Source organism: Nasonia vitripennis, chromosome 4, assembly GCF_009193385.2.
Source record: "Nasonia vitripennis strain AsymCx chromosome 4, Nvit_psr_1.1, whole genome shotgun sequence".
NCBI classification, from domain to species: Eukaryota; Metazoa; Arthropoda; class Insecta; order Hymenoptera; family Pteromalidae; genus Nasonia; species Nasonia vitripennis.
The window spans coordinates 6553812-6568592 of NC_045760.1; the positions used below are offsets into that span (position 1 = coordinate 6553812).

A 14781-nucleotide genomic window follows, 5' to 3' on the forward strand; every position below is an offset into this window, starting at 1 on the left:
AAAAAAAATAATAATAAAAAAAAAGTTGACTTTAAATCAGTCATTTAACTCGACAATATCTTTTTCAGTTATCTCAGAGCGTATTATTTTCTCTTCAGAGGCCGGAAGCCGCGTGGATCTGATAATACACATTGCAAGTGGGAGAGGGGTGGAAAATAAGAAACGACCTCTCAGGCTTAAGACGGGTGAAGAGAAAAAGAGTTGCTCTTTCGCCAACGCTCTCTCTCTCTCTCTCTCTCTCTCTCTCTCTCTCTCTCTCTCTCTCCCTCTCTCTCTCTTATTTTTTCCGCTGCCTTCCTTATTTTTTCTTTGCTCAGCGATCACGCGCACAGTAGCCACCCCGACTTGCCATTTTTTCTTTCGGCTCTCGCACAGCCCCCCTTGCCTTTCCCTCATTCATTTGCCGGAGCTGAGCGAGAGAGAAAGAGAGAAAGCGCGGACAATGCTTTTCCCTGCTTCCAATGCTCTTTCCCATTTTCTCGTTTTCTTCGTCAGGCTTTCCCTGATTTCTCTCTCGCTCGCTCCCGGTTCAGCCCCCCACCAGCAGCAAGGCGCTGCTACGGTTACACAAAATTCTGGGCGAGGAGTAGCGCTAGGATCCATGCCGAATTCGCGTCGCAGCCGAGCGGGGGATGAGGGAGAGCGAGTTGGCCAATGAGAGCGCAGCTTTTTCCCGGGATCGATCAATGCGGTGCCCTCTGTACCGACTAGAGTAGCAAGCCAGCCCACGCGTCTGTATATACTTATGTGAAAGTTTCTATGCTTCTCCCTCTCTGTCTTTCCAAATCCTCGGCACATCATTCGAGTTAAGCTCTCACGTTTTTTCATTTCATCCTGTATGCCAATGTTCCGATCGTCATTGGGTTACTCTATCTCACAGAGGACTAACGAAGATCTTTCGCGCAGATTTGCATGCTAAGATATTCTAATTTACTGTGGATTAAAATACTTATTTGATATCTTGTAGCTGAGCGTGCGGCCTGCATCACATCATCTTACAACCTACTTTATTCATAAGTATTATGTGTACAAAACGAGTTTCGAGGCGTGTTTCCTACATGAACGAATATTTGTGAATTTCGTTTTACACTGCATTTGGTCACAGACTATTTTAGATTGCAAAGACAGCTGAACGTATATATAAATATTAAAATATAATTCTTATACGATTAGTTTCGGATAATTATATTATTGACAGATATAATCACGATTCTTATTCCACCAATATTGAATGTAAATTTATATTTATTCATTAAGAATTTGTAATGCTATCTCAGACCATCAGACAATTCAGAACAAAATAATACAATCAAGATAAGAAATATATCCGAAATCCATCATTCCAAATTCCGTTTTACTCGATTTCGTTTCGGTATCGATGCGCATATTTTTACGTTTACCAATAAAAGAAATTCGGTACTTGCATCATTCATTCATTCGGAACATATTTTTATATAAGAATGAAAAAAACTTACCTATTAAGAGCCAGGCCGCCACTTTCGTCTCCATTCCCAGATCTGTAAAACAAAAGAACGACATCGGTTATAGCAGCATTCGAAAACCTGTTCTCGAGATAATACGAATCAGTAATGAGCAGCAAAGCCCAACATATAAAAAGAAAAAGCTGCTTTCTTGACAAGTGAACCATATATTATTGTTATATACGCTGAATAAGATATTAAATAAATTGTCGGGATATAAGCCTGCACCGCTGAGTGCATTTGCTTATTTTTAGCCGACTCGTACTGATCGAAAATAGTACATTACGATACGTGTTACTTCAATGGTTCTTTTTTACACTGCGCAGTTAGCACCCGAGCGTAGCGAGGGCGCTAAGCTCCGTGTAAAACTGAACCATTGAAGTCGAGTATCGTATAAAATTTTATAGCACAGACTGCTAAAATCCGCAAGTCTCGCCTATTCGTGACTAAAGTAGTCCTTATTTGCGCACGAGCGTAGCGAGTGTCATAAACACGGTGCAAAAAAGGACTACTTTAGTCACAGATAGGCGTGACTTAACAGCGGATTTTAGCCACACTGTGCTATAAAAATTATTGAAACGGTTATTGGTCACATTTTTCAAAAGAATATTCAGCTCTACGCAAATACAAGCAGGATGATAAAAAGCAAGTACATTCGAGCGGTTGCATTAGCATTATCGCCCGGCGGCCATAATCGATAGTTTAAGGTATAACCACTTGGATGGGGATATCTTAACCGCGAGCGCTTATTTGAAATTCATAGACTTCGGATGCACCGAATCAGCAGTATGCTAAGCTCCAGCCGATAAATTCTCTCGACCATTTTGAAAGAAATTCTTTAAAATTTCTGCAAGAATTTCGATAGAATGTTTTCTAGTATTTCGAATTTTCTCAAAATACTTTTCGATTGGGACTGGACTACAAATGTTTTCTGGCACAAATAAATTCTCTTCGTGTATACTGCATATAAAACGTCGACTTTTATATATTTGCGTATACAAAGCAAAGTTTGTACAAAACTTCCTTATATACCTTAAAAAGAAACTAAAAACCGCGGGCATTCAACAATCATAAATATTTTTATCTCCCCCACTTTTTACACATTCTACGTGCCCCTCATCCTTATCTATCTCTTTTTTCCAGCTAAGAGGAAGGAAAGTCTCGGCGACGACAACGGCCAACTCGCTCGAACTTTCCGTTTCCTTGGGCGCGAGCATGCGCTCGTGTACTCCTTCGAAGCTCACCTGCAGCATGAAGCTATTCGGTAACTTGTGCGCCAGATAGGAGCAGAGAAGATGCACATAGACAGGAAGTTCTCTGAAAGTCGCGTTAGGAGAGTGGCTTGGAAGCTGAGCGACGACACCGGGACTTACCTCCAGCTATACGAAATGGATGACAGCGGCGGCAAGATGATGGCTTTCCAGTGTTTAGGGGTCAAAATACGAAGCCTGTCAACGATAGCTCTGCGCCGACGGATGAAGCAGCCTCTGTATATACACGCGAGTCGCGGCGAAACGAGTCTTTCTCGGTCCGCCTATGCTCGGCTCCCACCCACGTCACCTGCGACTACCTTAAAATCCCAAACTTATGGGACATGGCGAGATCCGGTGGTTGAGACGAAGGAGATAGGATGAAAAAAATTTTCTAGAGGTTGTATGTTTTTCTTTAAATTGTTTCCTCTAGCTGGGAAGATAGCTTCCTTAGATACGAGTGAAAACTAGTTCATTAAGATACACTATCGCGTGAGGTTTTTTCACTTTTATGTCTTGGAACTATTAACTCATACACTTTGATACAAAAAAGAAATTCTCACGGAAATTGGATTATGTAAAAAAAATTAGAATTTTTCCGACAGAAGACATTCCGTACCGCTTTGTGCATAGAAAAGCATGCTCGAGCGAGTGTCCTATATAATTCCAGACACTACCTTGGCATTTTTCTTACATTGTGTTATAAAACATTTGCATGCGAGAATAAGGAATATAGACCGCGTATTTTACCGAGACCTTCTGAATTATTCACGAATTAGGGCACACATCAACTTCTCGTTTATAAAAATCCTTAACTTATTTTCAAAATTCCCTTTGTTCCAGATTCGTTACTTTCAGCTGTGATCAACGCGAAAAACAAAATCCCGTGGGTATTATGTCAACGAAAGCGAAACTTCAAACAGCCCGCCAGTAGCCCGAAACGACACGCTTTGCAAGCAAAGCAGGCTCGAAACCACGTTCTGGATTCTCCTTTTTCGAGTCGCGCTCGAGCGTAGGATTCCGGTAAGTCAGCTTCTCTCAAAGTAAACGCCCGCGCAAAACAATGAGTTTCTCGCTTTTCCTCAGCGCGACTATTAGACGCTAGTTTGCCGAGCGCGCGCGTATACACACGCGGAGCGAGAGAACGCTTCGTTATTCTCAACCGTCTCTCTCTCCCCGCGTATGCGCGCCGCCGCCTGGCACTTCTCATAAGTTCACTCTCGCGTTCACTTGCCTCCGAGGGGGTCGTTAACCGGCGTTCGACGTTAATTAAAGCGACCCGAGCTCCGCGCAAAGACTCGGTAAACTAACTTTCTGCATGCGACTCGTGTAGTGTGCCTGAGCGGAGAGACTCTATACGAGCCAAATATTTACAGGATCCCGAGGTAAACCCGCGCCGGCGCGCGGATATTTGATTAATCGAAGTAATTTAGGATACAAGGCAGGTAGAGGTTTATTTTCCAAGTTGGAAAATCGTTACGAGAGAAAAAAGTTTGTCGCGTCGAATCCTGTATACGGGTGGTCGCGCTGCTAATTTGATGCGAGAGCTTAATTAAGAGAAGTTGGATCGAGTTCTGAAAATATCACGTGGAAACTTTGATACGGATCGGTTTTGACGAGATATGTTTCCTGGAAATCGTAAATATATCCGTCGTGAATAAAATAATTTATTCAACGCGTTCCGTCAATATTTTTCTTCGTTATCGTGAGACTTTCTGCTTAGTTTTTCCAGCATATCGGCGAAATTGGCCGGAGGACTTTGACGAGGGGTGGATCATCATCTATCTCGTTTGCGCCGTATATAGATACCGAGTTCGAAACTATAAGGATAACACCAGCCGGATGACTTCTGGAAAATGGCAGCCGGCAAACGAGATAACAGATTTCCCGCGTATAAACTGGTTCTAGCGAGAGCGCAAGATTTTCCGTCCTCTCCTCTGGGTTACACATCCCCAGATATGAACAACGGATTTCCCGTAGACGGGGATCAGGGAGTGTACAGAGAGAGGGACATCAGCCAACGATAAACTTCAGCTCATATTATTTTCTGTTATGAGAGACTTTTCCTCGGTGGGTTTGACCTTCTTTATCTTCTTCGTATAGTATACAGAAAAAACGAATTATACAAGTTTAATCAACCGACAATTTTTTTAAAATGAACATTTTAATTTTCTTTGCACGTACGGCTCACAATTAGAAGGGAAAATTTTCTCCCGTATACGAACTAAAACTTCGTATATTTTTTCGTTTTTAGCACCCAAAGTGCCACGTCCGCGCAGTGAGGAGGAAAATCGCCCCAAAAAAAGCTTCGTGAGCCAGAACATTTGCTCTCCCCTTCGACAACAGCAGCAGCGTATAACGGGAATAAATACGAGAAAGTCGCCAGAATACTATCCGGGGAAAGTCGGATCGGACAGTAGAATAGAGAAGAAGCGCGGGGAGAACCCCATGGAGCGTGGAAAGCATCGGCTGACCGACGCCATTGGAAATATTCGGCGTCCGCCGCAAAGCAAAGGCCCGTGGAAAATGTTGCGGCCGCGCGTTCTATTAACCCTCGAAAAAAAATAGAGAGTAGCCGCAGAATAAGGAGAGAAGCGAGTCGAGTGAAAAGGATGAGAGGCACAGCAACCCTCATCGATATCCCGTTAGGTCGGCTCGATTATACGACGTGTCTCGGCTACTGTTCTATACCCTTTTCTCTCCCCCTCGCTCTCTCTTCTTCTCTATATTCTCCATTTTTTCCGACTGGCGACGACGACTTTCGCCGGGTGGACGGGAAAATTCAGACGAAAATGAAAAAATCCTCCGTATAGCCGCCCGTATAATATAGAAGAAGGTGATATTTTCAGGTAAAAAGTTTTCGCGCAAAGGGAAAGAATTTTAATCAATGATTTATCATTCCGCTTTTTATTCGGAAAAATTCCCAACGAACGTACGGCGTATATAAAGTAAAACGGTAAAACTCACCCTTGCAAAGTCAAACTGAACTCGGGAGAAAAAAAACAATAACTCTCGTCGCGCTCGGAACAATCGGTGCCCATTCCTGTGATATTCATACTCTCTTCTAAGCCACTTCGCGGCGACTGCAGCACTTCCAGCTGCTCTGCAGCTCTTATACGGCAATGTACAAACGGAGCACAGGTGTATAAACATATTCGCAAAGCCATTTCTCCGCTCGGTCGCGATCTTTATTGCCTCTGTAGCCATACCTCGGCGACTTATATAGACTCTTATCGCCGCTTATCGGATCTCGCGATTTTTTTACTCTCTCGCCTCTATTATTCTCGCGCGCATCGCAAATGGAGCGCGTACCGTTCGGCCTACATATGGACGAGGCTTTTTATAATTGCTATACTGCACACAGCTGCTGACTCGCGACGATTAATCTGCGGCGCTCGTTTATACTTTTCTCATTTCCGTTCCAGGCCCCGTTCTCGCCGCCCTTATCGATCGGCAAGGCTGCTGCCGAACGATGTATACAGCTACGATCGTCTAGGTGAGCGAGTGGATTGTGATTCGAGTGTGTGCTGAGGCATATGTATAGAGGGAACCAAGAACGGCGTCGGCGTCGGCGTCGGTGTCGGTTCTCTCGACACTCGAACGCTCGTAAAGCGATTCACCCAGTTTCACGTAATTGCGAGTGTGTGAGCTGCTGCTGAAGCCATTTGCTTCTTTTGGGGTCGAACAGCCGAGGTCATAGAGCGGTGAGTGTGTACGCGTTGTGTGTGGTATATACGTGGGCGATTCTGGCTAACGATTTTGATTGGAAATTCCAGTGCGGTTTTGCTGAGTCCAAGGCACGCTTGATTAAATTAATTATGCGCCCGGGAGGATGCTGAGATTCCGAGATTGTTCAATCTTGTGCGCGACGATATGGCGCTGGGAAAGACGGAAACCTGATTGGAGCGACGAGATCGGTCGGTAATTTATTGATACACGCTTTTTCTTCTTCTTGGGCGGGATCAAAGAGGACGAGAGGTTTTAATTAGCTCGATTCGTACATGTATTAAAATACATAACAGTTGGCAAACGTTAATAAACGGAAAGTCGCGCGTGCAGCTCGTACGAGCGGCCGATAATAGTAATGAACTTTATACGATGCGATCGCGGCGCATAGGTGCGCGGGTACGGCTTTGTGCGATTAAAAAGCAATTTGCCGAGCGATAAACAAAGCATTTTAATTAAATTCGACCTACAATCGATCGGGAGCGCGTAAAACTGTCCGAGACGCGGTAGTTCGTCGGCGCTGTATCGGCGGAAAATTGTTTCGTACTCGATTTCAACTCTCAAAATTCATCTTCAAAAAAATCGCCAATTCCACTCCTTTATATTCCCGAACGACGGCAGCTCGTTCGCAGATTTATCCGGAAGAGCGCCACTGCAGCAGTATATAAATTTTTAATGGCGCCAAGGCCCTGGTAGAAACGTTAACGGTTAATAAGCTAAGTTTTGGGCCACTTACCTAAGTTGTGGTTAACAATTTAAATAAATAAGAGTTTAAACATTATAAATGCATAGATATACACATTAACTCAAGATAAAACAGAACATTTGCTTGAAATTTTTCAAATAACTGTTACAAACCAGAAATTATAGAAAAATATCTTGCAATCGTGAAAAATCCAAATATTTGTAATAAAACATGCAAACGTTTTAATGCAAGAAAAAAAGGAAAAAACAATTTTTAACTTAAAAATAATACTGTGTTGGTATAATAGACACGCATCACTAAAATATTAGCAACATTTTGCTTTATTTTTTTTACATTCAAATTTGATAATAATGGTCAACTAAACTTAACCTTTTAGCGGTTTTCACTCGTTAATTTTCTACCAGGGGAACTCTCGCGCAAAATATTTAATTACGCGACCGGCAAATTTAGCAGCGGCGCAGCAGTCCAGAGTTGAATTAATTTGGCGGAAGATAATTTCGTAAGAAGCACGTAATCCGGATGAAATTCGGCGAGCTGGGAATCGCGCGCGCATGCGAGTCGAGGCAAATGGAGGACGTGCATCCGCCTCTTCGTTTCTCCCCCGAGCTAGCAGCCGCTATACTCTCTATACCCCACCCCTCGTTCCACTTTCTCTCGCTCTGGCAGCCCCGAGTCGAAGCTTATACAGTAGCCAAGCTTCTCTCTCTCTCTCTCTCTCTCTCTCTCACTCTGTTTTTCGCTGAATCCGAAATGGACTTGGCCGTCGTCTCGTTCCCCCCGGGAAATATGAAGCTGCTCCGGCATTCGGCAATCGTGTTAGCCAAAGGTGTACCACTGCCGGCTAAATTACACGCGCTTGCCTCCGAATGTGTATACCTATACCTCTCGTCGTCCGTCAGCTTCGCTTTCGATATGTGTGTATCGAACTTTGGGAGAAAATATTTCTGCCCCCCGACGGACGTATGGCTGCGGATAAAAAAGAAAATGCAGGATTCCAGAGAAATTTTCTCGGCGCGTATACTCGATTGAAAGAAAAGCGCGAATATTAGCCCGATTTATATACGGTGGAATTCAAGCGCGGAGTACGTAGCATCAGACTAATAAAGCCCCCGTGCAAACAATGTTTATTATGGGCTTTTGTCATGCTAGGAGGTGGCCGCCGCTTCGTATATACCCTGTACGGACGCGTAAAACGAAGGAAAAATAGAAAGACCAAAGGTATATATCGCGTCGCGCGCTCGCCTTCCTCATTCCAATAAAATCCCAGCGCTGGCTCTCTGGCATTCTTCCGTTATTACGAATCCTCGTGACATCACGGACAAAAAAGAAACGACGCCGGCGCCGGGGAGAAAAAGACACACACGGACAGAAAGACAGAGTATATAGAGCGACCTCATAGGATAGTAACGAGACCGGAGCCGTGTATACGTATATACAAGAGAGAAGCTGCCCCTTCACGTGTATTGGACGCGGCGGCGACACGTATACGCGATATATCGCGCGAGAGAAGGAAGTAAAAAGGAAAACATCAACGCCGGACTTGTTGTATTAGAAAATCGCGTGTGGGGGAGTGCCGAGTTAGAGAGATAGAGTCCATACCTGCTCGGAGAACTCGCCCAGCGCCTGGCTGTGCGAATATCTCTGGGCGGGGGGGGGGGGAGAAATAAGCGGAGTCAGCAGAGTCGACACGGCAGAGGGAGAGGAGAGAAGAAGAAGATTCTCGGGTTCTCGTTCTGCCATTTTATCCAAACGTGATCTCTCGGCCGAAATACGAAAATTGCTACGTAGCAGAGTGACTCTCTCTCTCTCTCTCTCCTTGGCTTGGGCTGCGGGGAATATCGCACGGGGTCACGCTAGATGTGTATATGCTGAAAGGTATTTTATGCCACGCGGCTCTTAGATAATTCATGAATCGAACACGGGGTGTATCGATGAGTTGAGCTTTTTTCTGCGCTTCCGGGACGACTCGCGGAATATTAAGCAGCCTTTTATTGTACATTTTGTTTCATTTGATACTTCGGCGTCGGTCAGGATTTTTTCCCTTCATTAGAGAAAAATGCAAATTCCACGTATAGCGAGCTGTATTTCAGGTCAACCCTCGGCGTACGGATGTATATACGACGTACTCGGTTCAATATTTGACGAGAAGCCGTGACACGAAAAAATCTGCGAGTTACACCTTGAATTCTGATACATACACGGCAGTACGTACGCATCTCCGACGACTCTCGCATACGAATTTCCAAATTAACGACCAATATTCATATACGTAATATCTCTAGCGGTTCAAGCGTTCGCTCCGTGCGGTATATTAACTACACGTTCCTCTCTCGGAACGAAATCACTAACGCTACGGCAAACCGAGCCATTACTCAATAAAATTACAAGTAATAAATAGCGAAAGTACACAAAGTGTCTAATTTAGGTGCCGCTCGCACGCGCACTCGAGAGAAAGACCGCCGCAGACGTAAATACAATATTTAAAACCTAAAACTCAAATATGCCAAACGGCCTTCTCTGCCGCACAGCGAAGTGTACTTACTAAGCCACGGCGTCGGCGGTAACAACAACGGCCCATAGATTTTATTCTCTTTTTCAGGTAATAACTTCCGGCCGGGTAGCGCCGGCTTCTCAAAGTCTCTCGGTACACAGCTGCAGCTCGCGCACACACTCGAGCTGTAATTATAAAGGACGGCGCTTTCAAGCTCGCCTCTGGCTCATTGATTCTTCCCGCCTTCTGCTGGCGTGTTACAAATTACCGCGGCTGCAGCGCCGACTTCGCTGCACACACACACCGCAAGCGCGCCGGCGTACTTATGTTTACGGGACTGGACGCGAAGGAAAAAGAAGCAGACTCGTGAGAGAGAGAGAGAGAGAGAGAGAGAGAGAGAGAGAGAGAGAGAGACAGGACGATTTTATGGTTGTTTATCGCTCGAGTCTCAACAACGTACGCGCACCTATTTGGCGTTGCTCTGCTTTTGAAAAAAAGCTTGGGAGCGTGAAGCCTGTAAGAGAGAGAGAGAGAGAGAGAGAGAGAGAGAGAGAGAGAGTCTCGATTCATTAGGGGGTAAGTGCACACACGCGCGGAATTTATTTAACGTTGGATAATTTATTCTTAATGCGCGCATTCGTTAGGCCGAGGGGCGGTCGATGTTAAGAGCGAGCGAGATAAGAGAGGAGAAACTGGTTGCCTTAGTCTACTTCGTTATAGGAGAAGCCTCGTGCAAATGCGATGGTGACTACGCGTTTTCGAAATAGCACGTGCATTTTTGGGGAAAAATTTCGTATTAAATTTCTTTTTTCTAGCTCATTTCCCAACATGCTGGAAACGCCTCTAGTATAGGGGAAGAGAGCGGTGGTGCTCGGCCGTCCGTCGGACGCCGTAAGCCGGCAGCCATAACGCCGCATGCGATACTCCTGAATAACCCACAATGTTTTACACCAACTTATTTATCTCGATCGATGTAAATAAACATCAGGGGCAATTAGACGACGCGCGTACGGCTAATTGAAGCTTTAATTATTTAAATCCCGAAACGAATGATTTATTCATCGCGCAACACCTCTACCACACACAAACACTGTGTAATATGCTATCCACGCTCGTATCGCCATACAAAAATAGAAAACTCAGTTTCCTTTTCATTCGTATACGTAACGTATACAAGCCAGTGCGCGAACAATTGTACTACTTAGCATGACGGCGCATAATCCTGCCATTCGTAATCAAACGTCGCATTATCTCCACGCTCTTTGTTTCCCTGGCCGTTGTGCACCAGGTGCTGCATCATTCATACATACGTCACAAAAAAAAGACCAGAAGCGCAGCAACAGCTCTCTCTCTCTCTCTCTCTCTCTCTCTCTCTCTCTCTCTCTCTCTCTCTGTCTCTCTCTCTCTCTCTCTCTCCCACAGTCGTACTCGCGATCGTCGCACGCACCTGCGATCAGCATTCCGATGCAGCTCTCTTCTGCGCGCTGCATCTCAACGCCGTAAATTCACGGCGTCGAAGCTGCGCCGATAAAATCGTTCGCCGCCGGCGACTCGTGAAAACGGTAAATAAGCCCGTAAACGAGAGAGAGAGAGAGAGAGAGAGAGAGAGCCCTTCCCGCGTGGAAAAGCGCGCGAAGGGCAAAAACGACTTGTCACTGCGGTAGTATACACGGCGAGAGCTTTTAGCGGACGCCTAACCTGCCAATAAATGTATTCGCGCCTAACAATTAGCCGTCCGGTGAGCAGCAGCAGCAGCGGTCGCCGAGGTAGGTAATAAAGCTATGATCGTGCTTTACGAGGCAGTATATAACCTCGAGGCGAAGAAGCCAAGCTCTCTCTCTCTCTCTCCGTCCATTATCCTGCCGTGCGCTTTCTGCGTTTGTTTCTGCGGTCCGCCGCACCGGCTTTTCACTGCGCAAATTTCGGCAAATTATCGACCCGTCGCGCGGGAGAAAGGCGAACCTGTTTTCCGAAAAATCGGGGATGAGTAATTTCGACGACGCCGGCAATAAATTTCGGAGAAGCGTACGGCGAATTATAACCCGGAAAGCAGAGTGCGATACGAGTGCGTTAAACGTTTGACGACCCGATCGTAAAACGTTATGCAAATGATTTGCTGTAATTATGTCGTAATCGAGGCGTCGCGTCGAATATTTTTTCAGGCGACTTTCTTTACTACGCCGCGACGATGTTAAAACTGTAATGGAAACTAAATGGGGCATGAGATTCCCTCTCCCGAAAAATATATACGTTATGAATTTTGAGAACGCTAAATCACTCTTGAGTTTAAAAAATGAAGACATGAAAAAGAAAGCATGTTTCTCTCAGTCTACACTGTATGCACAGCGCCTAATCTAAATGTGTCTAGACTGGAAAAGATGTATAGCGCATAAGCGAGAGAGCTTCGGAGAAAGTCAACATCTAAATCCTGACGCATGAGCGGCAGAGTCTTCAATAAATTTTCCCCGCAGCGCCGATAGAAAATCAGCTACTTTCTCACATGCTTTCCAACAAAGCGTACATTGTCCCTCGGCACCCCGAAAATACATCGTAGCTACAGTCACTTTCTCGCGCGCGCGCCATTTCCACTTTCAGCGCACCCGCATCATCCGACGGCAAAGCGCGACTCGGTCCATCGGGCGGTTCCTTCGCTTTGATGTGCAAAGGCTATTCGTCGCGAGCGAAAGCTGCGCGCGAACGATCGTTGCACGCTTTCCATAATTTTCGGGAGGACCGTTATTAGAGATGGAGAGCTGCTGCTGCTGCTGAAGGAGTCTAGGCGTGCGGCCGCCGCACACGCAGGGCTGCAGCTTGGCGAGACCGTAAATTTTCTTTCTCCTGGACCGGTGTGTAGGAGACGCGCGTGAAACGACGTTGTTCTGCGATTGTTCGAAGGGAAGATGGTACAGTTTTTTTTTCGAGTACGATTTCATGCTGGAAGATTTATGTAGAGGCGCGTGGAACTTGGAGATGTTGAAATTCTAATTTTCTGTTTTTCACGTATGTTGCAGGGACCGACGACGACGGGGCGGTCTCGATGTTCGACAGGTGCGGTCTTGCGAGATGGTGATTATATCGTCGGCATAACACGATGATAACTCCATCGCGGAGATTTTACGCAACGATATCGACTTTAATAAGCAGAGATATATAAACGATTCTCTGGAGAATGTTACGTACGTTCAGACGCAGCGTATGTATGAACTGCCGTCGGTTATATATTAACTCTTGGCGATTTATGCAATTGCAGGTAAATTTTCCACTACGGAAACGCGGCACAGAAAAACAACAACCGCCGCAGCTCGAGACCGAAAATACACACGTTCGATCGTTCCGAAATAACGTTTTAATCAAGCGTGCAGCCGAGCGACCAACTGACCGGCTCTCCCTCCAAGCTAATCAAACAAGCCGCATCGCAGAAATCTGAAACAAGAATCGAGCGAAAAATCAACGCTGAATAAGCATCATCCCTCCGTGCATCATCAGAGGCTGCAGCCAGCCGCCTACCTCGCGGTGAAAGCGTCTCTTGGATTGGAGTTTTTTTCCAGGTGCCTCCTATCGCTCCAGGGATTCTACCGGGCCAATGGAATTCGAAAAATGACAATACCATCTCGTCCCGCTACTTGTTCTCCGACTCGCCGTCCGGCCCAACACTCGACGCTTCGGCCTACGCCCATTGAGCCGTCATCGGATGCCGGCCGCCAGCGGAGAGAAAATTTCTTATACACATACCGTTTCTCTTTTTTTCTCTCTCTCTCTCAGACCCATCGGTCTCCTTTTTTTTATACACTGTCTTGCGATGCTATTTTCGCTGTCCAGACGAACAGTAGCGCAGCCCCCGCGAATATACAAGCGAGCGCAAAGTTCGAAAATACCCTCGACGCCTCTGTGTACGCTTTTTTTTGCTTCCAGCAGTCCTTTTCCTTTTAGCCTCGAACTCGCCGGATTATACGCAGACGGCGCGCATACATACGAATGGCAGCGGCGGCGAGAAGCCGGGGCCAATCGTGCGTGGCAGGAATAAATGAGCGGCGGTATATAGTATCGAATCCACTCTCGAGACGAGATTGTAGCAGCAGCGCCGACGGAACGACGGCTATACCGAGAGCTCTCTGCTCTCTCTCTCTCTCTCTCTCTCTCTCTCTCTCTCTCTCTCTCTCTCTCTTTCTCTCTCACTGTGCGATCGAGTCTCTCGCAAACATTTTAGCCCCGAGTGAGAGAGAAAGAGAGCAATCTTGCCTAGATATTACTGTGCAGCCAACAACGGAGCGCGTTATTGAATATTTCTCGATATTTCCAATAAAGCCCGCCGGCGGAGAGCCGATCGTCCATAAGGCGAGTGCTGTTTCTCGCAAATTGCCCACTTTGACGCCGGAGATATTTTGTATTAGGCGAATTTCGTAATTGCTCGCGCGGGTACAAGCACACACGTCGGTGTGGACCTCTGCTTGTTACGAGGACTATGTTTTATGTATGTACCTTGCAGCAGGAGGTTGTAATAAAGAAGACTAATCAGGAGGGAAAATGTTGTTGCTGTGTGTTCGAACGCGAAAGCTGTTGATAAATATGCAAACCGACTGCGTTAATTGTGTACACACGCTCGTTTGAATTGTTGTCAATAAAACGCATACACCCACGTCCTAATTTCTCCTTCGTCATTTTCCAGAATCGAGGAAGTATAAGGGGGATTTTTATTCCGCGAGAAGCGAACGACGCAGCAGAGTCGAAGTAACGAATTGCGTTTTCTCAACTCCGATTTTTCCTCCCGGCTTTATTTTCTAAGAATTTTCTCTATTTCTAAATAAATAAAACGAAACGCAAAGAATAAGAATAGAGGAAAAAGAGCAGCAAGTTGCCAAAGTAAATAAGTCGAGGAACTCTAAAAGTCCTAGATCTAAATGGAAAATCTCGACGGAAAATCCAAACTTTTCACTTTACTCTCGGGGAGCTTTCGGCGTTTGTTTTCCTTTTTTCCTCTCGACTGCATCAGCCAGCCCCGCAAGCGAATTCGCCAAATGGACGGGAGAGAAAAGAAACTGAAAATAGCGCGCGGGGGCCACTCCTCATTCTAATACAAAGTCTCGTCTTTACGAGAAAGAAAGGCGGCATCGCATCTCCATGAGTAAG

At 45.8% G+C, this 14781-nt stretch overlaps 1 protein-coding gene and 1 long non-coding RNA gene across 5 annotated transcripts in view; one reads left to right on the forward strand and one right to left on the reverse strand.

Annotated features, from left to right (window-relative positions):
- Nucleotides 1-14781, reverse strand: part of LOC100679373 — a 265016-nt gene that overhangs the window by 221599 nt on the left and 28636 nt on the right. For 2 of the 4 annotated variants that reach the window (XM_016985406.3, XM_031928699.2), the window contains exon 2: nucleotides 1476-1517. In XM_016985406.3, the coding sequence (XP_016840895.1) occupies nucleotides 1476-1517 (42 nt within the window). Of the gene's footprint in view, nucleotides 1-1475; nucleotides 1518-5698; nucleotides 6259-14781 lie in introns of those variants that run through there. The other 2 variants (XM_031928698.2, XM_031928697.1) reach the window with 2 other exon arrangements.
- LOC103315964 lies at nucleotides 6012-14490 on the forward strand. Its single transcript, XR_512153.3, has 4 exons — nucleotides 6012-6435; nucleotides 6508-6648; nucleotides 12666-12830; nucleotides 12905-14490. It is a non-coding gene; the product is annotated as an uncharacterized LOC103315964 (long non-coding RNA).